Genomic DNA, 25289 nt, shown 5'->3' with positions numbered 1-25289 from the left:
TGATGGGAGCTCAGTTTAGCCTATTCATTTTTCACTTCCAGTTAAATATGCTTTTATTAAATTTTAACTGAAACACAGGGACTTGCAGTGCTCTTAATTTAAGATAAAACCTCCCAAGGGAATGGACCAGGAGCCCATTTCTCTCAGCTGGGAGCGTGTTGTGTGTCAGCAGATCCTGATGCTCTTGTCTTTTCCATCTGGGCCTGATATGCTCTGTTATTTGAGGGGGAAAGTACCTTCCCAATACGGCAGCAAAATCTTGTGTTTGTCCTTGGAGGGCTCATCAAGGCACGGGCTGGGTGTGAGGGCAATGGTTTCCTCCTCAGATGAGCAGGGACAGTGTCAGATAAGCTGGAGGGGGCTTTTATCTCTAATTCTGTATTAGCTGTAAGCAGTGCAATGATCTGGCCCAGGTTTCAGTCTTACAGCCTGCAGACAAGTGAGAGCCAATTTCTGGGTGAGGATCCATAAAATGAGGGGGGCTGTTGGGGATGTGCCACAACACAGGGCCCTGACCTTGCTGTCTGACCATCACCAAGTCTCTCTCTGCTCCTGGAGAGGGTGAAAGCAGCCATGGTGCATGTCAGAGGGGATTTGGGGGTGCTGGAGGCAGCAGTGAGGTGCAGCCCCCCAGGCTGGGAGCTGTGCAGAGCCTGCCCCCAGCCCACTGTCGCCCTGTGGGACCTCATTGCTGAACTGTGACCAGAAACAAGCAGGTGCCAGTGGTGCCCACGGCCACAGTGATGTTTTGGGCTGGCAGCTGAGTTAGGGGTATCCTGGGATGTTTCTTCAAAGTGGTCATGGGGTGGCTCTAGAGCAGCTAGCAGGGTAGGGCAGGGTCAGCCATGGGCTCAGGACACTGTTGGAAGGGTTGGGGTGGGATGGATGGGGGCAGAATCAGTGTTTCTGACAGGGGAAATGTGGATATTGCATCCCCCTGCCATGCCAGCACAGGGACCTGTGCCCTTGGGCAGTGCAGAGGTGATGGGTCTCCATCCCCAAGCTGAGCTGATAACTGCCCAGGAGAGTGGATTGAACCCCTCAGTGTGTGTGGGGTCCACTGGAGTCAGATCCTGTGGCTCTCCAAGCAGGGGTAGATGTGGGCACAAGGACAGTAAGGCTTTTAGCTGTGTTTGTGCAGCTGCTTCAGTGTTTTCCCTGGATGTGAAGGGTTGAGCAGGGAGATAAATGCAGATGTAATTAATGGAGCTGCTTATACGCTGCTCTCTGTGACTTATGCCGGGAACAGGACTAGACTAAATATCACTGTTACTGATAGGAGGAGGTGGCCAATTTATGGCCTTCTCTGTGGGGAGAGGAAGATCCTGGTTATAATAACACTCAGCAGGGGAAAAGAAATGATTTACAGTCAAAGGCTTCTCAAGAAAAAAAGGCCAAGCACTGGGGCTGAGTGGAAGAGGGCTGTGTGAGGACCAGAACCCCAGGGAGAGCCAGGGTCCGTGGACAGAAGTACCCATCGCAGTCCTGGGGAGCTCTGCTGTGGGGATTCACAACATTCTCTGCAGACAGAGCCTCTGTAATGGCAGTTTATAGAGACATGGCCTTCGTGGGGGCTGTTGGGGTACGCAGCTGGGAGTTGTAGGGATGCACAGCTCATCCCAGCTCCCCTGCACTTTCACCACCACCTCTGCCTGTGCTCTGCTACGGGGTTTTCAAAAGGGTGGCTTGACCCTAGTCTGGTGATGCTCTTCTGGTAAGGAAAAGGAAGGTGTCCACTTAGAGCCCTTGGCTGGTGGCAGTCACAGGGCTCAGGCACCCGTGGAGCCTTTGCAGGGTTAAGAGGTGGGAGTGTGAATCACAGCAGCCTCTTGTGGGCAGCTGCACTCAGCAGTGGTGTTTCTGTGCTGCAGTGCTCCCCTCCAGGGATGTGCTTGGGCATCACCCACATCCTCCATCCCCCCTCAGCTTCCCTGCATCCAGCAGGTCCCACCACCCCCCAGCCTCTCCTTTATTGCAGCTGTGGGGCTTCTCAAAGGAGCTGGACACGGCAGGTGGGATAGAGGAGCTTTATTGTGGCTTCCCCAGCTCGCTGGGCACCCCCAGCTCTCACACAGCCCTGACTGTCCTGCCTCAGGGAAGCAGTGGCAGTGCCCTGCTTGTCTCCTCACCTGCTTGAGATGCTGAGCTGTCCCCAAGCTGTCCAAAGGCATTAAAATCCTTCCCCTACCATGGGTCCATGGCTGTGCTTCCCTGGCAAACAACCTCTCTCCCCTTGGTCCTCAGTGACCTGTGCTTCACTCTGGATTTTCCTACCTGAGCTGGGTTTGTGCCCAGTGCTGCCCCAGGATGCAGCTCCTAAACTAGGACACAAACAATCCAAGACTTTCCAAATGTCCCTAAAAGTGCACCCATTAACTCCAGGTGCTTTGCTGGTCAGAGGGGCCAGAGCTTTTCACAGGGTCTGGGTGTAGATGCGATAGGAAGTTCGTCCATGACAGAGGAACAGGTGTTCACACATGGCAGTGGATTGTTGGGCTTGATCTCTCTGCTCTCAGCAAGTGCTTGGTGGAAGCAAATCCTGTCCTTGGTTGGTTATTGGCTGAGTTTGTATCAGCAGCATCACGGTTATGAAATCTGGATGTATTTGAATGAAAGGGGTTCAACTGGACCCATTTCAACCCAAAACATAGCCCAGCCCCAGGCTTGCAATGCTGCAGGAGACTGCAAAGCCGTGGGATGGGAGGAAGCTCTGCTAGCTGATGTTGAAGGTGATGGAGGAGCCATCTGCTCTCTGCTGCTGTCCCACCAGCTCTGCCTCCCCCCAGGGCTGTGCGGGGACCCTGCAGCGTGCGGCGGAGCGACCGGGCAGGGCATCGCTCAGCTGGGTCACCTCACTGAGCTCTGCCTCCAGCGTGCTGACCGTGTTGGTGGCCTGGGCCACATGCACCTTGTGCGCTGCCTTCTTGTGCAGGAGGCAGCTGAAGATCTTCTTGAAGCCCTTGCGGAAGTGTTTGGAAACCAGGGCGTAGACGATGGGGTTCACGCAGGAGTTGGCGTAGGAGATGACGTGCGAGAGGATGCGGAGCACGTACGTGGAGTGGTTGAGGGGGAAGTACCCAAACCACACGCAGAGGATGACCAGGTGATGGGGCAGCCAGCAGAGGCAGAACAGGATGGCGACAATGATGATCATCCTGGTGACCTTCCTCTTGGCCTTCTTGGACTCAGACATGTCTTGGAGAGGGTCCACGGACCGCCACAGGTAGCGAATAGTCCGCACGTAAGTGAGGCTCAGGATGAGCACGGGGATGATGTAGCTGAAGATGAAGGTGCAGATGTCCATGATCTTGCGCTGGGAGATCTCCCAGATGGGATGGCAGACGGTCAGGTTGGCCAGCTGGAACTCCTGGTAGTAGCTGAGGTAAGGGCCCGAGAAGATGAAGGAGAGCCCCCAGATGAGACAAATGGCCAGGAGGGCGTTCCTGGGTGTCCTCAGCTCCCTGGAGTGCAGGGGGTATCGTATGGCCAAATACCTGCATGGGAAAGGGAGAGAGACATGGCTGCAGTCCTGGGGAGGGCACAGAGACAGCATTGCCAGGAGCAGATTGGAGAGAGGGCAGAAATGGATTTGAGCTTTCCAGGGCAGTTAGTAACACAACAGATTCCCTGGTGTTCCTTAGCACAAAGGACTGAGGAACATTCTCTCTCTGCCCCTGCCCCTTCAGGCTCTGCTCTTAGCAGTGGTTGTGGGGACAATGGGGATGGTCCCATTCTGTCCCTCCCCTAATCCAGCAGACCCTCACTTGACCATCACTGTCTGGCACGGATTGGAGCAGTGAGGATACAAAAGCAGGAGCAAGTGCCCAGGATCCCCAGACACAGCATTCCTTGTACTGGCACATGTGAGAGCACATCCCCCCTTTTCAGTTCTGTAATTAGCTGGTCCCTTAATTGCAGCCAGATCTGAGGCTTGTGCAGGCCCTCCCCTGCTCAACACATCTGTTCCCTCTGCTCTGTGGGATACAGGGGGAGAGGCAGCCCCTGGATGTGTTTTAGCTCCTGGGGGTGCTGGGATAGCAGGACACATCCAGCCAGGCTCCAGGGCCACCCTGGGGACAGCAATATGGGCTTCCCACATCCCATCTCACAGGTTTTGGGCACTGAGTGGAGCAGCACCAGGAGCTCCCAGGGTCATAACTCAGCAGCCCTTGCAGAGGCAGGGACTGAGGTAAAGCACAGGCAAGGAGCAACAGGCTTCCCAGCAAAACCCACCCTGGGATAATCGCTGTGACAAGGGACAGCATCAGGACAAAAAGGGGTTTTTTGCTAATAGAAGAGGAGGGTGAGAAAATCAGTGTCTCAGCTCAAACATCCCAGTGCTTTTTCTCCTCAAGGTCTGCCTGCTTCACTGGGGATGGTTGGGAGGGTAGGGGCTCTCTCTGTGCATCCCAGGAAGAGCCAGAGCTGCACAGGGACTGAGCTTTGCTTCTTTCTCATTTTTCATCCCAACTTCACTGCCAGGGCCGGTGGATAAATCCCAGTCCTACAGCTTTGGGGTCTGAAAGCTTCCTCCATCTGGGCACTGGGGCCAGGGATCCCCACCCAGCCCTCTGCAGGACCTCATAGTGGGTGGTTGCACTTCCTTGCACACATCAACTGGGAAATGCTCCTTGATTCCCCCAGAGATCACAGCAGTCAGAGTTTAGCTCCAGGGGATTTTTGTCCCCTCTCTGCCCTGGTGGGATCCAGAGGAAGGGGAGCCTCAGGGTGCAGGGAGCCCCCCCCCCATTCCCTTTCCTACCTGTCGAGGGAGACGGTGGCCAGGGTGAAGCTGCTGGCGTACATGGTGAGGTAGATGAAGAAGTGGACAGCCTTGCACATGAAGGGCCCAAACACCCATCCCTCCAGGGTGTAGATGGTGGCTTGGAAGGGGACGCAGAAGAGGATGAAGCAGAGGTCAGCCACTCCCAGGTTGAGGATGAAGAGGTTGGTGGTGTTCTTCACCTGCCCATTGTGCAGCAGCACGGCCAGGACCAGGCTGTTGCCCACCGTGCCCACGAGAAAGATGACGAGGTACACGAGTGGGATGATGACGGACTCGGGCTGCCAGCCCCCCCCAGAGCCCGCCAGCGAGCCGTTCATGGCCGGGAGTGCACGGACAGGGCCAGAGGGGGGAGCGGGCGTGGAGAAGGCACCGGCGGGGCACACGGGGTGACGGGGTGCACAGAGAAATCAGTGTGGGGTGTACCAGGGATTGCACGGGAACGGGGGTGCAGGGAGGGCGCGCTGGGCAGCACGGAAGGGAGGAAAAGGGAAAGGGGGTGCAGGGAAAGGTCAGCGAGGAGAGCACCAGGGATGCAAAGGAAAGAGGTGGACAGGAAAAGAGGAGCGGTGGGGAGTGCAGCAGGGATGCAGAAGGAAAAGGGGTGCACAGAGAGCACGCTGGGGGAGCACAGAAGGGATGCACGGGAACAGGGGGTGCATAAGGGAGCGTGCGGGGGTCCCGGCGGGGATGCGGGGGAGCCGAGGGGGAGCCGGGCGCCCTTCACCTCCTCCGGGTGTGCGGGAGCCCGCGGGCGCTCGGGGGGGCTCCGGCGGGGCGGCTCCGGCGCTCTCCGTGCGCCGGCGGAGCGGGGGGGCCCGGGGGGCTCCGGGGCGCGGCTCCCGCCCGGCCCCGCGCATCAGATCCCGACCCCGCTCCCCTCGGGGAAGCGCCCGGCAGAGGAGCTCGGGCCGGGTTTGCCCTGGGCTGGGGTAAAATGTCAGTGCTGTCACTCCCCCGGAGGGGCTGGGCACCCAAAAGGGAGCTCGGCACCCAAAGTGAGGCGTCTGCGGGGGTTTTCTTACCTCCTCCCCCTTCAGTAGTCATTGGAAAAGGGGTTGTTCAACCCCAGGGTCTCCAGGGCTGGTTTTTAGGAATGGGGGTCCTCTGAGAATGTGTCCACATTGTCCAGCGGGCAGCTAAATCCTCGCACCAAAACAGCCGAGGTGAGCGCAGTTTTCAGGAGAAACTGTATTTTTCCCCACGGCTGGGTGAGAAGCGTGATACATTGCAGCGGGAACAAATCTTTTTCATGCCGTGCCTTCTTTTCCTGCAAAATTGCCTTTTTGGTCCTGCACGGATGGAACTCTTGATTCCGGCCGGTGCTATCAGCTCTGCCAGGGCTCTTCGTGTGACCCCACCCCAGCCTACCTTGTTTTGCTCCTGTGGAAAGAGAAATATTTAATGCATCGACTACTCCTGTAACTCACTCCACAGCTTCTCAGTTCTCTCAATGGGCGTTCAGAGCTGAGCCTGCCGTGCTGGGAGCTCTGGGGACACTCACAGCCCTGTGACATTGCCACCACAGCACACGGAGCCCTTTTCACCCTCTGCTGCCCACAGGGAGCCCCACAAAACCAGCTCCCGTTTGGAGGAGGTGCGTGGGGAGGTGAACAGACCCCTTCGGTGGGAGGATGCTCCGTGTTCCTGATCCCACAGGGAAAAGCAGGCAATTCGGAGCAGCACAGCGGAAAATCGGCTGCCCCACAGGAGTGCGGAGCTGCGGAGACAGAGCACAGCTCTGCCTTCCTCTCCGGATCCCAGGCTGGCCACACATCCTCAGGGAGCCATTCCCGTGCCACATCCCCAGCCACCAGCATGGAGATTGCTGGGATAACTCGTGGGGAAAGCCTGGCCCCAGGGAGGTTCTACCATGTGGGAATTGCCTCAGTTCCAGGAGGTTTCACCCTGTGGGACCTGCCCTGTATCCTCAGATACCACAGGGTGTTTGGGTGATGGTGCTGGTGGTGTCTTTGGTCTCACTGGAGCTTTGGTCAGCCTGCAGAGTGAGACTGTTAAAAAACAAAATGAGGGAAAACACTGTTTCCTCCCGAACATCAGTAAAACTCGTAAATAGCAGGATAAAAATAAATAGCAGTAAAATAAATTCTTGTCTTGAGACACAGATGGGTTATTTGGGCAGCGGTGCAAGAGGATGATCCAGATCCCCAAAAGCAAGATCCTCTGGCCAAAATTAATAGGAAAAGGCATGCTGTGGGGCTCTTGGCCCTTGGAGGCTGACAGAGAGATGTGAGGGCCTGGAGCCTGTAACTCTGTGGATTTATTCTCTGCAGCAACCCCTGTGACACCAAAGGCAGCTCAGCCTTGCTGCAAGGCTCCTCTCAAGGCTCTGCAGGTTTGTGTAATCCTCCTGTCCCCCTGCCCTGGGGGAGAGCAGAGCTGCCTCTGCAGGAGGAATTCACACACCCAGGCGCTGGCTGATGGTTTTATCCTCCCATTTCCAGATTCCAGAGGAATCCAGAGGAGCAGCAAAGGTTGGTGTCAGTGTGCAAGAAAGGTGGTGTGGCAGAAATGTGCCTGTGCCACACGTGGTGGCTGTCCTGACACTGGAATAGGTCCTTTGGGGGTTTTTTTTGGGCACCTGAGGTTGGGTGCTGCCGTGCCAGCCTAAGCCAAGCCTGTCTGAACCACCACAGCTGCAAGAGAGGAGCTGTTCTTTGTAAAATAGGCTTTAATTGCAGTGCCTGCTTAGTTCAGCATCATCCTGGAGCACGGTTTGGTTCAGATAGGGAATGAATCCCTGGGAGATGGATTTGGAGCCTGGAGCAGACAGTTTAAAAGATTTCCACAGAAAGATGCAACTTGAGGATATTGCAACTTGAGGACATGGTTGATTTTTTAATTTATTTTATTCCCCCCACCTCTTTGAGCTTTGCTGTCTATGAGAGGAAAGGAGAAGTTTGAAATCGGGAATAACAGGTCACAGCTGAGCCTTTGGAAGGGGAGAGGAACCAAATTGATTCTTGTAGTGTGACAGCAAAGTGCAGCCAGGCTGGCAAAGACGGGTCTGGGGACATGAGCCCAGCGCAAGCAGCTCCTGGGGCAGTTTGTACTTATAAGGGTTTATGTAAATATTACGATTGGGTGCTCAAATAAGTTTGGTGTTTGTCCTGAATGAAGTATTCAACTCCATGTGCAAAATGACCTGGTCTTACATGCCCACACCATGAAATAGCTCCAGGATTACGTGAGATAACTGCAGTCTCTTCTTTTACCAGGTGCACAGCCCCAAGGGGTTAAGGCGGCTGGAGGTGGGAGGTTTTGTTTTTGGGGCTGAGCCTGGGGGGATTTAAACCCCCTCTCCCGAAGGGCTGCCCAGAGCAGCAGGCTCCGGTGTCCCGGGAAGGGGCAAAGGGAGGGATGGATGGATGGACGGACGGACGGACGGACGGACGGACGGACGGACGGACTCCCCGGGGCTGCCACAGCAGCGGGGAGGGACAGCAGCAACAGCACCGCCAGCCGTGGGGTCATCCTGGGCTGCGTGAGGGAATCTGGGGGGCAGGGTGGGGGGGGATGGCCCTGGGGACTGATTTGGGGCTCAGTCGAGGGGAATGAGTGGGAAAGGATTGAGAAGGTTGACCCTAGGGGCTGATTTTGGGGTAGGGGGGTCAGTGCGGCAGGGGTGAGGATGGTGACGCTGATTTTGGGGTCAGCACTGAGGGGTGGCCTTGGGGCAGAGCACCGTGACAGAGTTGGGGGGCTCAGTGCGGGATGGATAAGCGGGACACGGGCAGGAGGGCCGGGGAATGTACAAACCCCGGGTGAGGCACAGCCCCGGGAGGCTGCCGGGATCTCCCGATCCCGATCCCGATCCCGCTCCCGGGCTCCCCCCGGGTCCTCCCCGTTCCCGGCGGCCCCCGCGCGGCCGCGCGCGCCGCTGCCCGGCCCGTGATGCACCGCGGCCGCGGCCCCGGAGCAAGATGGCGGCGGAGCGTCAGGGGGGTGGCGGCGGCGGCCGCGGGGCCGGGGCGGAGGAGAACAAGGACCACAAGGACGGCAAGGACAACAAGGAGAACGAGCGGCCGGCGGCGCCGCCGCCCGGCGGCCTCGGCGATAGCCTGGGCCTGGAGAGCATCCTGCGCGGCGGCGGCGGCGGGGGGACGTGGCAGGCCCGGCCCCGTGGGCGGCGGGGGGACGTGGCGGCAGCGAGGGGCTCGCAGGGCCCGGGCGGGCAGGGACGGCGGGCGGCGGGCGCTCACCCCCGGCCCGGCCCTGGACATGCGGGCGGCGCTGGCCTGGGCCTGCGTGGGGGTTTGGTTTGGATGAAACAGGTCAGCCTGGCTTTCCTGCTTTATGGAATTGCGCTCTGCCTGTGCTGATTCCCCTTCCAAAGCGCGTGACGGCCGGCGTCAGTCTGCACAGCGGAGCTGTGTGCCGGGCCGTGTGCTTTAGGGTAAGAGCAGGTCACCCGTGAGCTACTCGTGGTGATACTGCAGCTTGAAGTGAACAGTAATATATAAAAATATCTTAACAGATGCGCTGAGGTGACAGATGTGACCTGCACATCTAGTGCTTCTGAAATCTCGGCGTGTAAAGCTCGTGGAGGTTTTGTAGGTGAAACTTGGATGTGAAACCAGCCCAGCTGCACAGCTGTGATAGAGCTGAGTTTTATCTTCTGGGTCACAGGGAAACCCGAGGGAAATCAGGTTTCAGTTTTCCACGTGGCATATGGCAGGTGTGTAGTCAGTAACTGTTGAGTAAGATGCAGACATAGCAATTGCCCTGGGAATGTTGGAAATGTCTTTAAAAGTTCAGGGGATATGAATTCAGCAAGTAACTGCAGGATGAAAAAAGAGTCTGAAAAAAATCTTGGGTAGACAGCAAGGATGAGGAGGGCTGTGTTGAGATATTGCAGTTCGACTTGGTTGTTCTGCAAATGTAGAATAATTCAGTGTAATAACTATTGGTGCGGGTTTTTAATACTTCAGAGACTTTGATTTAGGTGTAGTCCTAAGAAAACACTTTGATAGACATCTAGCATTTTAAACTTTAAATGTTTGGTCGTTTCTTTAGGTATAGTTTTTCTTTTGTTTGGCTTGTTGTGCAGTCTGGTTGTGTGTTGTGGGCTTTCTTTAAAGGCTTGGTAAAGCTTGAAAGGAAAATTTTAGGATATGAATATATATTCATATATATGAATATATGAATATATATATAGCACAGATTATATCTATTTCTTATATATATATTATATATATTTCTTGTTTGTGGTAGAGATTTCATTTCACAAAATAACTTGTAAACTGAATGAAGAACATCAGATTTACTGGAATATGGCATGGTTTTATTTGGTAGGAATAACTGAGGGATAAAGGAAGTGCAGGAACTCTGCAAAAACTCTGCAACATTGAAGGACGTGGAATCTGGATGGAGTGATGGTGCCCCAGGTCACAGGACAGTGCTTCATGTCACAGATACTTGTTATAGCAATGTGCAGCAAGGCTAGAAATGTGCTGAAAAAATGAGAAAATTAGCCCTGGAGTTATTTCCAAAAACACTTTTTATGAGGTTTTGTGCTCAGAAGGCACTTTGTTTATGGAAGCTGTGCTGGGGATGCAGCAGTGATTCTATTCAGGGTGTTTTTTTCTACAAAACTGTCACAAGTGTTGCTGGGGAGGTCCTGCAGCCAGGCTGGGGCAGTCAGGTGTATTATCCTGGATGGGTCTTTCGGCACAGCTGCTTATCCCAAAATGAACTCTGGTGACAGCAGCTCTCCTGTGGATGTCTGTAGGAGGAGGTGTTTGAGGTTTGTCGTGGTCTCTGCTGATGGTCAGGAGCTCTGGAGGGAGCTGTGAACTCATGAGGTGCTTTAGAACCATCAGCTCCCTCAGCTCCCTGCTTTTAGGAGGTTTTGGGCTGCCCCAGTGTTTGAAGTGCATTTGTCTCATGGGATCTCTGGGGTTCCCTGCTGTTATTTTGGGGTGGAAGGAGGAGCTGGTGCCAGCTGCACTGTGAGTGTGCCTTAACGCGAGCCACAGTCCTGCAGATCGTGAAGGAGTCACAGCAGCAGCACGGCCTGAGGCATGGGGACTTCCAGAGGTACAGGTGAGTGTTGGGAGCTGCTCCTGGGGCTTTATTTAAATTGTAACCCCCCCACAGCAGGCAACAAAGCCCATCTGCCAGGCTGTTCCAGCTGAGGCCGTGTGTGCTGATCTCCCTTGGCTGTACTGTGGTGTGGCTGTGCAGACTGGCTCTTGCATCTCCACTGCCCATAGGAGCTTGTGTTCACACGTCCTGATAGGCACTGTACTCCTCCAGAACTCAGTGCTCAATAAACACATGTAAACCAGTTAGTAATGAACACATCACCCTGATTTTTAAAGATCATTAGTGACTGTGTGTCTTCTTACCTTGTTTTCTATTAATTACTGCTTTACAGGTAGTTTTTGGGCTACCATATGTCACACTTGGAGTTTTAATTGTTAAGACATTTGCCTGGTACAGCCTTTAGTCTTTTTTTTTTTTTTTCTACTTGGATAGAGCAATAAACAGAAACAAAGTTGTCCTTTGGCCAAACTGACTGTGGTTATCCTTTTTTAGGGGTTATTGCTCCCGCAGGCTGAGGCGGCTCCGCAAAACTCTCAACTTCAAGATGGGCAACAGACACAAGTTCACTGGGAAGAAAGTAACTGAAGAGATTCTCTCAGACAACAGGTACAGGGACTGGATGGAACTGAGAATTCAGTATGTTACTGAAGAGTTTCCCTTCATTAGTTTCTGTTGCAGGTGGAAAAATATTCTGTGCAATATCATCCAAAGCATTTATTTTCAGAGATGTCTGTTGATATTAATAAAAGTTCAGGCTGTAGTGCAGGTGCAAGAGACACTGCTCAGATCCAGCTTCAACCAGTGGGAGAAGGAGCAGCAACAGCCTGTTCCTTCTCTTCCCTCATAGTTGCTAAAATTGATTCTTTTCATAATCAGTGGATTCCTGTGACATTGAAGAGGAGATGTTTATTCAGGTCTGCTGCAAGGTAGCCATGGGAGTGCTTTTAATGTAAATGGTGTAGCCAACAAGGTTGTGGTTGGAGATGTAATCCCTTCTGCTTGAACAGAAATATTGCACTGCAAGTTTTACTGAAATCTTCTAAATTTGACAGAATGCTCACCTGACAGAGTATGTAGAGAATAGCCAGGATTTTGGGCTCACTTCCCATCTTTTAGGAATACTTGAAGTGTTTCCTGTCTTGTCTTTTCTTGTGGGAAAACAGCACATGACGCTGCATTCACCTGTGTTGTAAAGAACATATTGAACCAGTTTGAAGAGTGGCCTAAAATGATGAATCCCATGTCTTTGTAGTGTCTATGGTACTGCAGAATGATACCTAATTCTCTGCCTCAGTGGGGTAATTACACTTCTGAGTGAGAAACACATCAGGAACCAGTCAGGAATAATAAGACTTTGTGTGCTTAGAACTTTAAGAAGTAAAAGCATCTTGCCTCTTCTAACCAAGCTAAACTTCTGTTACTGAAGTTGGCCGGCCAAATGGCAAAGAACTGGTGGTGATGCAACTCTTGTCTGAGTCTCATTATTGTTCCATGGACCCTCCTGCACCCTGCAGGTATTTGCTGCTGATCCTGATGGATGCAGAGAGGGCCTGGAGCTATGCCATGCAGCTGAAGCAGGAGGCCAACACAGAGCCCCGCAAGCGCTTCCATCTGCTCTCGCGGCTGCGCAAGGCTGTCAAACACGCCGAGGAGCTGGAGAGGCTCTGTGAGAGCAACAGGGTGGATGCTAAGACAAAGCTGGAAGCTCAGGTAAGCACTTATACTTTCAGCTTGTTATACAGCAAAGGCTGAACAAGAAACCTTTGGAATTTGGGGTGAGGAAATAATTGCTCTCTCTCAGTAGATAATAAAATTTCAAAGAATTTGGGGTGACTAAGATTGTGCAACACAGCCCAAGAAAGTGCTTACCTGCTGAGTTAGCTTTTTGTTAAATGTGCTGAAGTAGCCACCTAGAATGCAAGATTTGGAGGTTCAGTTCCTGGAAAACAGGAAACAACTGTTGTGACCTCCTTGAGCAAGGGGCTGCAGTGCTGTACTCAGTTAAACTGCCATTGTATGGCATATTGTTGGGGGAAAAAAAGTTTTGTGACATCAGTGGGCCATTGCATAACAAACAAGAAATATCTTTGCTTTGATTTCTGGGCAGCCTGGTTTAGTGGAAGGTGTCCCTGTTCATGGCAGGGGGTTTGAAGCTAGATAATCTTTAAGCTCCTTCCTAATCCATTCCATTCTGTGATTCCATTTTATGATTCTGTGGTTCCTTAGCAATGTAGCAAAGACAATTAAAGGAGAAGAAGTAGGTAGCTGTAACCTGTCATCCAAATCCATTGTTTTCTGTGGGAAGCCCCAATGCAAAGGGCAAAGCTTAGTCACTCACTGCAGGAGTCACATCAGCTTTCATGCTAAAGGTGTCACTAATTGGGCTGTGGATGGTGGGGAAGTGACCTTGCCCTTGCTCTGTGTGCAGGCGTACATGGCTTATCTCACCGGGATGCTTCGCTTTGAGCACCAGGAGTGGAAGGCAGCAATGGAGGCTTTCAACAAATGCAAGTGAGTCCCTCTTTGTTCAGTAAATAGTGTTAGATCAGTTCCATAGAGCAACTCTGGCAACTCTCTTGAGTTTTTTAGTTAATTGTGCTTAACTGGGAGGTGCTGCTGAAGAAATAGCATCCTCCAGAACACAGACACAAACTGTTCCCTTAGGATAGCACCTCACAAGTGACACACTCTGCAGTGTCAATATTTGTTCTTTGCTGTAGGACCATCTATGAAAAACTGGCCAATGCCTTCACAGAAGAACAAGCTGTGCTGTATAACCAGCGTGTGGAGGAGATCTCACCCAACATCCGCTACTGTGCCTACAACATTGGTAAGGGAAGGGGGGCCTCATCTGTTCACAGGAAAGCAATATTGATTTAGTTAAACCCTGGTCTAAGTGACATTGAGGCCATGATATTTTGGGCAAATTCTGCATGTGTTCTGGGACAGTTTAGCAATGCAAAAAGGGCCTCATTTTGCAACAACACTTGTGGTTATGTGTAGAAAGACAGGAGTAACAGTTCGTGGTAGCTTGCCTATGAAGACAGAATGGAATTGCAAGCTTGTCCCTAAACTGCCAGTATAAAACCTAATTATTAGGTTTGGTATATGAAAGTAATTTTGAAGTAAAATGGAATTGTGATCTCAATTTGTCGATTCTCTCAGGTGACCAGTCTGCCATGAATGAGTTGATGCAGATGAGACTGAGGTCTGGTGGCACTGAAGGTCTTCTTGCAGAAAAACTGGAGGTAATTTGTTTGCATGCCTCTGCTTGAAATACTCGTTATTACTCTGCTGAGCATGAATATCCTGCAGCAAACTGTTCAAGACCCAGAATAGAACAGAAGTGAGCAAGCAAGCCCAAGCACTGTGGGAAGCAACACTTTGCCAGAAAGCCCTTTGATTTCAAAATTGTCAAGTCTAACATGAATTCAGGAGGTTCAGTTTTGCATCCCTGTAAGTTCAAGCTCCTAAGGTCAGTGTGTTTTGTGCAGGCACTGATCACCCAGACTCGGGCAAAGCAGGCAGCCACAATGAGTGAGGTGGAGTGGAGAGGGAGAACTGTCCCAGTGAAGATTGACAAAGTGAGGATCTTCCTGCTGGGGCTGGCTGACAACGAGGCAGCGATCGCTCAGGTAACCCAGCAGCCCTCTCCATCCTGCCCTTCTAACCATCTTCTGTGCAATACCTGCTACCTGAACTAAAGGCTTTTGAGTAAACTAATTTGTTTCAAACTTGGGGCTGGAAGGCTAAAGGTGAAAGTGGGGGAATACTGATGGTAACTCAAAGCTGAAGTGTCAGCTTCACAGCCTGCTGAGTAGAGTAGTCTGGGAGATCTGATCTGAGTATTCCTGCTCCTTGGAACATTCTGTGCTGCCTTCCAGCAGCAGGGTGATAACCATTATTATTAGTACATGACTTGGAAATGAAGGTTACTGTTTTAAGAGTAACTGGATTTCAATTACTCTTCTAATTTTTTTAAGCATCTTTCTCAAATGCTCTAGCTTCAGAGTGACCAAAACAAAAAAAGATACATATTGACCATGTTTTCTTCAGCAACAAATAGCCATTTGCCAGGTGTAGCAGGTGCTATGACATCTATTCCAGTCTCTTACTGACTTAAGGAAATCTTCAAAAGCAGGAAGTAGATTACTAAATGTCAGGATGTAAATCAATTTCACATGTAATGGTTCTGAAACACTTCATAGAATAATGGAATATCTTGAGTTGGAAAGGATTCAGAAGGATCATTGAAGTCACTGGAACTTGCAGTGGCACATACTATGCTTGTCTTTAGTATTGTAGTCAAGTTTTCCACGTGTAGTTTTTCCCTTGGAAATGGTGACCAGATGGGATATCCTGCTTTTCAGTGGCTGCATACACACTCAGAGTTTGAAGAGACAGTGAAAGGATCTTCAGTAATAACTATTGCCACTAAAAATGGGATTTTTGCATTATTAAAAACTTTTTATCACCAGGAGAATGATAAAGATAAAAATATAAATGATAAAACAAAAACCCTACAGAGGGGTTAGACCAGAGATGGGGATGGTGTGAGTAGGATAAACAGGATCCTACTGGTTGGGTAGGAAACAGGCTGAGTGGGAAACCTGAGTGTTACCAGTTGTGTTAGGAATTGGACATTGCTGAATGGATTTGGTTTCAGGAAGCACCTAAGTGTGGCCAGCAGGTGGAAGTACAGCTCAGACTTCATTGTTCCCTTGTTTAACTTCCATCCTGGAAGCCAACAGTTGGACATTTTCAGTTTAATTGCTCTCTAAAGTAGTGGCAGAACAGCCTGAATTTGTTCTCATCTTGCTTTGCATTCCTGGGAAGCTCTGACTAAACAGAGTTGAGCGGACTGGTGAGAGCTGAGCATGCAGCAGCAATATTTGCATTCCCAGAGGGCTAAAACTTGCTTTTTTGGCACCAGTTCTGGAGTTTTGTCAGCTGTGATGGGTATTCCAGCTTCAGGTAAATGAATTGTGCTTCGTGGGATCATTGGTACCTTTCTGCACATCTTCACTGAGCTGAAACCTGACATAACAGCAGCGCTCTGCAGGGTTTAATTAGGAGTAAAACCAGTCTGTTTTGGGTAAAAATGGAGTCTTCCAGTGCAATTATACTGTTACCTTTGGTTCCTTATTGGTAATGGAAGGAACAGAACAAATAAGCCAAACTGAAATTGGAATCCAGGTTTAAAATTGCTTATGTCACTCCTTTAGTAGATTTGAAGGCACAGCTTTGAGGGCCCATTGGCTCTCACCAGGTAGAAGTGACGAGGTTGCAGGGCAGCATGACACAGGTGTGCTCCTACCTGGTATTGCCTCAAGGATTCTGTGCTCATCTCTAGATTGCAGCAAAAATGGGTGGTAATAACTGTCAGAGATGTTACACAGTGGTTTAAACCAAAGGAAATCTGACAGCTGAGCACTCCACATTTTTGGAATTGGGTTCAGTGGGATTGGTTTCTGTGAGCCTTCTAAGATGAGCTGTTCAGTTCTGTCAGGGCAGTTGAATCACCAGCTGTAGCACTTGTGTCTCAGTGCTATGAGCTGATATCTCCCAAATCAGAACATGTGTATTTATGCATAGAATCAGCTTAAGGAGTTTTTGCTTGGAAAGGAAAGCCTTTGTTTCACTGCAGGGCCCAGCCCTTGCCCTGTTTGTGCTGAGTGATGATCTGGCCATGTCTGTTTTCATTTTTGTGCTTACAGTGAAATTGCTGTGCTGCTCTGGGTGAGGTTGAGAATGCAGTCAAACTCGTCTCTGGTTATTCTCAGGAGTCGGTCCCACCTTAAAAATTCTCACAGCAAATCTTAAAAAAACCCAAACCCAAAAAACCGCCCCCGTCACAGGATACCTGAGGCTTTCTGAGGGGGTAAAAATAGCATTACTGATTTGGTTGGTGAACATGGGAAATGGAGAGCCAGAGACTGTAGAGCTGCACAGAAGACAAGTGAGTGTGGTTTTAGACAGTTTTATTCACTTGAACAACTGCAAAGTTATTGCATCAAAGCTCATGTTACACTGTTACATGGCATGGGAGTGGTAGAACGTGGTGCTGGTGCTCTTGAATTCTTCAATCACTGAGGCTGAGGTTTGCTTCTGAGTAGTTTTTTCTTACTGAATCAGTGAGTCTTGCAATCTCCACCTGGTTTCCTTCTCAGCCTCTGAATGAAGGCTGAGTTTGGGTTTGGGAGCTTGTTTAATTGAGTACATGATATGCCAATAAATGAGGCACAGATCAGGCTTCAACTTGTTTTTTAAAAGTTGTTTTCAAGTTCTGGTTTTGGGGCAGAAGGCCAAAAGCTGCTTCACATTTTAACAAAACTTACAGCGACAGCAGAAAAGCACTCAGTCACTCCTGCTGCTAAAATATAGGGTTACTGTAAAAAATGCTTCAAACAAGCAAGTTATTGCCACTGTGAGCATTGCTGGAGTGGGAGTGGAGGAAAGATAATCATCTGCATGTTCTTACCACATGGGAAAAATTAAATCAGCATAACAAGAGCTGTCTGCATTGGTAATTTGCCAGTTCAGGACTGCTCAGCTCTTCTGTTGCTGGGCCTTTCCCACAGTGCAGTCCAGCCTCAGAACAGTGCAGGTGCCATCCAGGAAGGGAAGGGAGTTGCTGGGAAGGAAGGTAACTGATGGAAGGGTTGAGACCATGAGCTGTGTCTGCTCAGCCTTCACTTCTGTTCAGTTCTCAGCACCAGCCCCATTCCCCACAATTTCTGGCAGATTTTTCCCAAGAATATGTTGCAGACAGGCACAGATTGGAGTTCTAAGTACATGGATCTTAAATTGGTCATAAAGTGGACATAATTTGCGAGAAATTTTGTTTAATCTCCTTAGTTAATTCATGCATCATACAAAAACTTCTGATTTCTGATCTGTCTTGAATCTCCTTTGCTCTTAGGCAGAAAATGAGGAGACAAAAGAACGTTTGTTTGAGTCTTTACTCAGTGAGTGCAGAGATGCCATTCAGGCTGTTCGGGAAGAATTGAAACCAGACCAGGTAAGCAGCAGACATCAGTTTCTACTTCCAGTGACACCATGTTTCCTTGGGGCTGATGTAGTGTTAAACTTGCTGGCATTTCTTTAATAAAGAGCTGCAAAATTTGAATTTATTCTCCACAGAACTTGTGTGGGGAATAGCAGTGGAGAAGCCCTCCCTCTTTTACCTAGAAGTCTGTTACAGCTTCCATGGTTTACCCAAACCTTGAGTTGTTGTGTGTTTTTGTCCCTTGGCTGCCAGTTTTAAGTAAATCACGCAGTGTTTTGTCTCCACTTCCCACAGAAGCAGCGAGAACACTCCCTGGAAAATGATTCTGGGAAGGTGTCCAACATCCAGTACTTACACAGGTAACAGGCAAACATTGCTGCCAGTGCTAGTGTGAAGAAGCCATGTTCTTATGTCAAGATTTTATTTTTGTTTGGTTTTGTTTTATGGGGTTTTTGTTCTGGGCCTCTAAGATCCCAAAGGATGACTGTACAGATAAGGATCTGATTCGGGCAGCTTTGTAAACATCTTTCTCCAGACTCTCATGTTGACCTTACAGATGTTTTCCTGCCACAGAGTAATGTCCGAGTATCTCTGACAGTGCTGATGGGATTTCTCTTTTTCCCTGGCAGTTATTTGACTTACATCAAGCTGTCCACGGCCATCAAGCGCAACGAGAGCATGGCCAAGTCCCTGCAGAGGGCCCTGCTGCAGCAGCAGCGCTCCGACGAGGACGGCAAGCGCTCGCCGCGACCGCAGGACCTCATCCGCCTCTACGACATCATCCTGCAGGTAGTGCTGAGAAAACACATCCAACTCTCCAGTCTAACCAGAAAACTTGGGTGCAAAAAGTTAGTGTAGAAGTGCAGCACTGCAAGTGAACTACCGTGAAGTCTGAAGAGCAGCTGAGTACCTTCAAGTACCTCAAAGATGTTCAACATCTGCATGAAACACAAAAAAAACTCTTTTAGTTATGAGCAGAACCTGCTTCTTGAATGAGTGTCCTTCATTGTGCACTCTAATAGAGTTTCAAAATAATCTTTCTGACTCTTGTGCAGCACCCTTAGAGCTGCCTTAGTTTCTGCTGGCCAGGGAGAGTAGCAGCTAAAAATACTTGAGCAGGTTCTCAGTTTCTCCCATAATTTTGCAGTTAACTGAGGGAGCCTCAATCGTGAATGGGAGAGGGAAATGCCTAATGAAAGAATTAGTTCATGTGAAATCTAAGGAGTCTTTGTCCTGTTTGTGTCAGGAAGTCTGTCCTGAGGGCAACTTGCACAAGTTTCAATGAGAGTCCTTCACAAGGTTAGAAAACTGATAATTAGAAAACTGGAAACTATTTCCCTGGGAGTGTTCTGTTGACTTGTCAGAAGGGGCAGCTTTCTCTTAGTCCAGCAGATTCCAGAGGAAGGCAATGCCTGCATTTGTTATTCTGACTCTCTTTTGCACAGAATCTTGTGGAACTGACACAACTTCCTGGCCTAGAAGAGGACAAGAACTTCCAAAAGGAGATTGGATTGAAGACACTCGTGTACAAAGCTTACAGGTGACTGGGAAGCAGCCAGGTTTTCTTTAGCACACTTGACACCTCCAAAGGTTGTAATTCCACAGCTCTGTGTGCTGTGCAGGCCTTTGATCCAGTTTCCTCTATCCTTTGAGACTGGCTCCTAAAGGAAACTGCCCACTGCAACTTAAGAATATCTCCTGTTGTCAGTCATTTCAATTGGCAAAAGGTGTGGAAAACAAACACATCAGGAATGCTTTTTTAACTGTTGCAGGTGTTTCTTCATTGCCCAGTCTTATGTCCTGGTAAAGAAATGGAGTGAAGCCCTGGTGTTGTACGAGAGGGTGCTGAAATATGCCCGTGAGGTTCAGTCAGGAGCTGGAGCTCACAGGAACAGCTTGAAGGTAGGAACTCAGTCCTGGAGCTGAAGTTTTATGAAGCAGCTCTGTCCCACTATTTACTGTTAATTAGGTGCCAGGCCATTACAATTCAAGACTGATCTTTAAGTAGGGAGAAGAGTAATGTTCATTGTAGCAGTCCCAGTGACATGGGAACACTTCACCTGGCCACTTGATTGGAGGAGGGACAGAATTCCACCAACTCCAAAACAATTTACCACTTTTTCTCACCTGTGCATTTTCTCTTATACAACTTCTGTAGTGCCTGAAGCACAATGCTGTAGCTTTTCCCCTTCTGGGTGGGTGAAACCACCACACTGTCTGGTTTTACCTTTGCTCTGACTCTTAGGCTGGCACATTTGAGGCTCTCAAATAGTTTTCTTGAATGCTCTAGGAGCTGCCTGATGTTCAGGATCTCATCACTCAAGTCAATGCAGAGAAGTATTCCTTGCAAGCAGCAGCTATTTTAGGTGAGTAACACAGCTATACTAGAACTCTAATATATTTTGACTAAAGCCCCTCCAGCTATTTCTTTCCTTTTATTTAAATTTTGGAGTTCCAAATGTTTTTCCATCACCATTCATGAAATCTCTGGAAAAGTACATTTCCCCCCAGTTCTAGCTGTGTGTGGTCCAGGTAGGCAAGCAATGACTGGACATTGGCATGTTTCTCCCTGCCCAGAGATGTTAAAACCCTCCCTGGGGATGTGCATCCCTTTTGGGATTTGCACAGAAGAGTTTAGTGTTTCATTTTTTTGCTGCAAACACTTTGGCCTTACTCATCCCAGTTTTGCCTGCCTGGGCAAACAGCTAAGAGAGAGAGCGGTGATGTTCTCTCTGTCAGTGTCAGCCTTGTCAACAGAATTTTGGGGGATGGATGAAGTTTGTGATCTCTTGGGCTGCTGTTTTTGGTGTGCCTGCTGCTGGAAATCCAGGACAAGTAGTGTGTTGCCTCCTTTAGTGCCTTAATGTTGCTTTAACAGACCCCCCTGGGATGTTTCCATCAACTTCTGCTGTGTGCTTCATTCAAAGTCTGTGCAGCTTTCCAGACCTTCTCATGACAGTGTGAAGGAGAAGCTCCACCACTGCAGGGTTGGCTGTAGATGAGTGTGTGTGGTTCTTACTCTAGAAATCAAGTTGATTCTTCTGAAACTACTGTCCTGTGCATCCCAGAGAGCCAGGATCATGGCTAAGCTTGGAGCACAGCTGCTTCCTGAGACAATCTTACTCTACACCAAGGTCAAGCATATTATTCTTAACCCCTTTTGTTCAATTTTGCAGATGCAAATGATCCTCATGAGACTGAATCTCCATCTCAGGTCAAGGATGGCAAGGTAGGAGCCAAGAGCTCAGGCAAACTCCAGCTGTGCTCTTAATGACCATCACCTTTATCCTGTTACCTGAGTGTCTTTCACAACACAGGAAATGTCACATTGATCAGGATTTGGTCACAACTGGTGTATTTAAGAGATTTTATTAGGCTTGGTGCTGAAGGCACCTGACACAGGGGGGTAGGAGCTGGGAGGCTGCTTGCAGCTTCCAGTGTGGCAGCTCGCTTTATTTAGCTTTCTCTCTGCACATTGGGAGGGTTTTCCAGAGATCCTGCAGCTGTGCTTTGGACAGGAGGTTAAATCATTTTCAGAGTCCCCAGAGGCCTCACAAGGGAGCTTGGACTTGTCTCAGTTGCTGCTCAGTCCTGTTTGATGTTTGACCCTTTTGATGTGACTGGAATTTAATTTGTGTCCCTTCTTCTGTCTCTTGCAGCCACTCTCGGAACGGTTTGAGACTTTCTGCCTGGATCCTTCCCTGGTCAGCAAGCAAGTCAGCCTCGTGCACTTCCCACCAGGATTCCAGCCCATTCCATGCAAACCCTTGTTCTTTGACCTGGCTCTTAACCATGTTGCTTTCCCTCCTCTGGAGGACAAGGTGGAGCAGAAGGCCAAGAGTGGCCTCACAGGATATATAAAGGGCATTTTTGGATTCAAAAGTTAACCAGGACCCCCAGAGGAACAGAGGTTTTATTCTGTAATTGAAGAAAAAGCTCCAAGAGGTTCTAGGACACAAATAACAGCACCTGAAACCAACAGAGGGAAGTTTTACCATCTCCTCCCTTGTGTCCTGTGTTTATGTTTGTGCACACACATTCTCTCCCAGTGTATTAAAGACAAACAATTACTCAGAAACAAACATACACTATAAATAGCTGAGAATAACCTGGAGCACAGAAAAATTCCTTTCTGCTTGGAGAAGTTTTGTGATCAGTGGCCTGTCCTGGGCTGGTACACATCTACTTACTATGGACCAGGGCACAGATACAATTTGATTTCTGCCTCTGACCCATTATCTGACACTAAAATTTGGGGATTTTTAATCAAGAAATTGGGGTGTAATTGGGAAATAGAGGCAGAAGTAGATGCAGAATTAAACCAGCAAGATGAGGCTCCCACACAATGGCTGTGGAACAGTAGCCAAAGGGGCAACTTCTTCCCTTTCAACCCAGAAGTCTATATTTTTTAAGAATGTAACATTCAGAAATTACAAAAAAAAGGACCCTCTTTTCAATAAGGATGACAAACATCAAATGTTGATGGTTATTCATGCTGTGGTGGTGAATTTGTACTCTGGGCCAATAGCACCCTTCTTTATTCATACACACACTTTGTTAAATACCTAAATACAGTATAGAACCTATTCCTGAAAGTATTTTCCTGGGAAAATATCTTCATGGGTGGCTTTAGAAATAGCTACTTGCTCTTCTTGGGAAGTTGGGTCTCTTGGTGTTTGTTTTGTCTCTGATCTAAACCTTACCTGAAAACAAGATGATCTTTTTCTGGAGTTCATCTATTGCTTTGTTTCTTGTCCCTGGTCAGTAGCTACACGTGAAATGAGGGATAAGGAACAGGAGACCAGTAGGTTTGTGAGTGATAATTCATCTCTGTCATGCCAGACAGCGTTTTTTATAAAGCACCCAGGTGCCATGGGGATGGGCACTTGGAAAGTGCAGATAATTTCATAATTGTGATCACTTCAACAGGAAAAACCCCACAGTACATGGGCAGAACTGTTCCTAAATAAAGCGTTTGGAAGATTCCACCAGCACTGTGTGGGTTTTCACTCAGCTTGTAGCTGGCAGGTGAAGCAACAGTTTGTTCTGGTTGTCTGGACTTCGTGTTTTTTCTCCTTTTTAAGGCATTGGAGTTAAGGTTGGAAACAGAAGGACTGTTTTGAATTATTGGGTTTTTGTCGTACTGGGAATTTTCCTTGCAAAGTGCATGTCAGATGAATGGAGGGAATTAACAATTCCCATTATTTTAATATGAATGTTCTCTTTGTTCCAAGTTGATCTGATTTGTGAGTTCTCAAAGTACAGGACTGTGTGCTCAGAAAGAGGTGGGAGGAGGAGGAGGAGGAACTTCTTGTTTAATTTTAGCAACATGGAAACAAAATGGGAATTTCTGATGTTGTAGCAAATTCCCTTTGTCTCTGGATTCCAGGGGCATTTTACAGAGGAAGGGGAAGTGTACAGGTGAAAATGTGGAAGACTTTATTCATCAGATGGCAATTTCTAGAAAACTGTGTCATGACTGGCAGCTTTCTCATCCCCATAAAGCCCATTTCCTTTTAGGCAAGGAAAAGCCTGCAATGACCAGACTCACCTGGTCCTGTGTCCAGCTGAGCTGCTTTTGGATCAAATCACAGAAGTGTTCTCCTTAGATCTGCACCAAACTCTGCTTTCCTTCCAGGGATCTGTGTTGTGCCTGGATTGATTCCAGGGAAACTCCTGCTGTGGCCACTTTCTAGTTACAGTTTCAAAAGCCTAAGAGCAATTGGCCTCTTTCTGCCAAACATCTTTTGACAGATAACCGATGAGTTGAACGCAGATAAGAAATTTGAAAACAATAAAGTTTTATTCCTGACCTCTGAGGCGTGTAGTTTGTATTAGGAGCACTGAGCACTCTTTGCCTTCCAAGCACTCAGAGGATCGAGGTCACACCATCACCTGGGGCTACTGAACCCCTGGGGAAAGGCCACTTAGCTCTGGAGGAGGATCTCCTGCCCCAAGGCTCAGATAACACCATCCCGAGGAGATCTGGCTTGTTTGTTTTGGGTGTAATGTTAGTGGAAAGTGAATGGAGTGGGGTTTGTGAGCAGTGCTGTGGCTTAAATTGTGGAAGGTGCTGATGAGGTGCAGGAGAAGAAACCTAAAAATGTAAAGAAGGGAAGAAAATTATTATTGATGTCACCTGTAGGATGCAGACCAGACCAGACTGACAAAACTGAGGCTTTTAGCGCTGCAGTGGAGCCTGGGCTGGCACAGGTGAGGTTTACAGAGCTGCAAGGTGACAGGACAGGCAGGTGAAGTGTCTGATGTGCAGAACAAACCAATTCCCCTGGGCTTGCCCAGGTGCTGGGCCTGGAACAGCCAGGGCAAGGTTCAGAGCATGTTGTGGGGCTTGGAAACTTCCTTATTGCACTGTTCTTTCATGGCTCTTCCTTTAAAGTGCTCGCGCTCTTTCCATGAATTAATTGGCATGGAGGCCACATGATTGCCCTCAAAACAGGAAACTCCAGCAGAATGGTCAAGAGGATTGCTTTCAATCAACTTTTCCTATGCAGTATCTTTGGGATTAGCACTGGAATTTTAATTACAGGCTGAGCTAGCCATGCCTGGTACCATTGCATCTATTAAAACAGGAATGAGATGTTCATCATGCCCCTCACTGCACCACCAGTGCTGGACCTGAGCAATGTTTGTTTCTGGTTGTGCAGTCTGAGGGGTCTGGGGACAGTGGATGTGTCTCAAGGGACTCCTGTGGGACAGAAGTGAGGAGCATGAAGGAAACTGGGCAGTGAAAGAACTGAAAGGTGGCACGTGGCCTGGGAGCTCCTAAACAACAACAGTGTCTGCCTCCTTTGGAAAAAGGGTTGGAGGTATTTTAAACAAGGCACTGTGTTGATCCTTGGGAGAAGATGCATCTGCTGAGGGATTTCTGTGCTCCCTCACAGCTCTTGTGAGCTGCCCTGACAGCGCAGGTACCTGTGAGCTGCAGCCGGGGTCTGTTGAGGCGTTTGCTCACTAAAGGAGTGATTTGATGTGATACTGACTCTGTGGCTGCTCCTCTTTCTTCAGGATGGGATTGCTGTTTTTGAACAATGGCTGGAGAGCGGTTTTCCTGCCAAGGAAAAGCCCTGTGTGATCCGGCTGGGAGCAGGGGATGCCTGGTGGCATCCCGGGGCTGGGAGCAGCACCAGCTCCCCCTGTGCTGAAAACCTTCCCACCTCTGCCCTAAAAAGCAGTAATGGCTCAGAGGGGGAGGTTTAAAACCACTTTCAAAGGGTATCATTCACACGTCTGTTGTGTGCAGTCAGCCCTGGGCACGTTTTTTGTGTTCCCCCATGCCATCCATTCAAATCCAGACCCAGGTCCGAGTGTGCATTTGGCATTTCCAGGCACTGCCACACTGGGATCTTTCTCAAACTCCTCCACTGCTGAGCACCCGAGGTGCTGCCGTTATTAAAGTCAAAATTCTTG

At 49.3% G+C, this 25289-nt stretch overlaps 2 protein-coding genes across 2 annotated transcripts; one reads left to right on the top strand and one right to left on the bottom strand.

The window, feature by feature from the left end:
• Positions 1-2026: 2026 nt before the first annotated feature.
• GALR2 (galanin receptor 2) lies at positions 2027-5483 on the bottom strand. Its single transcript, XM_015646013.2, has 2 exons — positions 4763-5483; positions 2027-3494 (listed from the first exon to the last, which is right to left on the bottom strand). Exons 1-2 carry the CDS (start codon positions 5101-5103, stop codon positions 2714-2716), a joined length of 1122 nt encoding a protein of 373 aa, XP_015501499.1. The 5' UTR covers positions 5104-5483; the 3' UTR covers positions 2027-2713.
• A 3206-nt stretch (positions 5484-8689) lies between these two features.
• On the top strand, positions 8690-23673 carry SRP68 (signal recognition particle 68). Its single transcript, XM_015646012.1, has 16 exons — positions 8690-8878; positions 10783-10849; positions 11345-11458; positions 12367-12562; positions 13281-13363; positions 13573-13682; positions 14018-14100; positions 14347-14487; positions 17775-17873; positions 18156-18220; positions 18491-18650; positions 19307-19401; positions 19634-19763; positions 20152-20227; positions 21038-21090; positions 21521-23673. Exons 1-16 carry the CDS (start codon positions 8728-8730, stop codon positions 21746-21748), a joined length of 1851 nt encoding a protein of 616 aa, XP_015501498.1. The 5' UTR covers positions 8690-8727; the 3' UTR covers positions 21749-23673.
• Positions 23674-25289: the final 1616 nt, after the last annotated feature.

The sequence above is a fragment of the Parus major genome, chromosome 18, assembly GCF_001522545.3.
Source record: "Parus major isolate Abel chromosome 18, Parus_major1.1, whole genome shotgun sequence".
NCBI classification, from domain to species: domain Eukaryota; kingdom Metazoa; phylum Chordata; class Aves; order Passeriformes; family Paridae; genus Parus; species Parus major.
Note: the sequence above shows the minus strand (reverse complement) of the source record. Positions and strands in the feature narration are given on the sequence as shown.

Bases quoted from the DNA above. Each gene is read 5' to 3' on its own strand.
- GALR2 (XM_015646013.2), bottom strand. From the start codon at position 5,103: ATGAACGGCTCGCTGGCGGGCTCTGGGGGGGGCTGGCAGCCCGAGTCC. The intron at 3,495-4,762 runs GTAGGAAAGGGA...TTTCCCATGCAG, and splicing joins GCCACCGTCTCCCTCGACAG to GTATTTGGCCATACGATACC.
- SRP68 (XM_015646012.1), top strand. From the start codon at position 8,728: ATGGCGGCGGAGCGTCAGGGGGGTGGCGGCGGCGGCCGCGGGGCCGGG. The intron at 13,683-14,017 runs GTAAGGGAAGGG...CGATTCTCTCAG, and splicing joins CTACTGTGCCTACAACATTG to GTGACCAGTCTGCCATGAAT. The intron at 21,091-21,520 runs GTAGGAGCCAAG...TGTCTCTTGCAG, and splicing joins CTCAGGTCAAGGATGGCAAG to CCACTCTCGGAACGGTTTGA.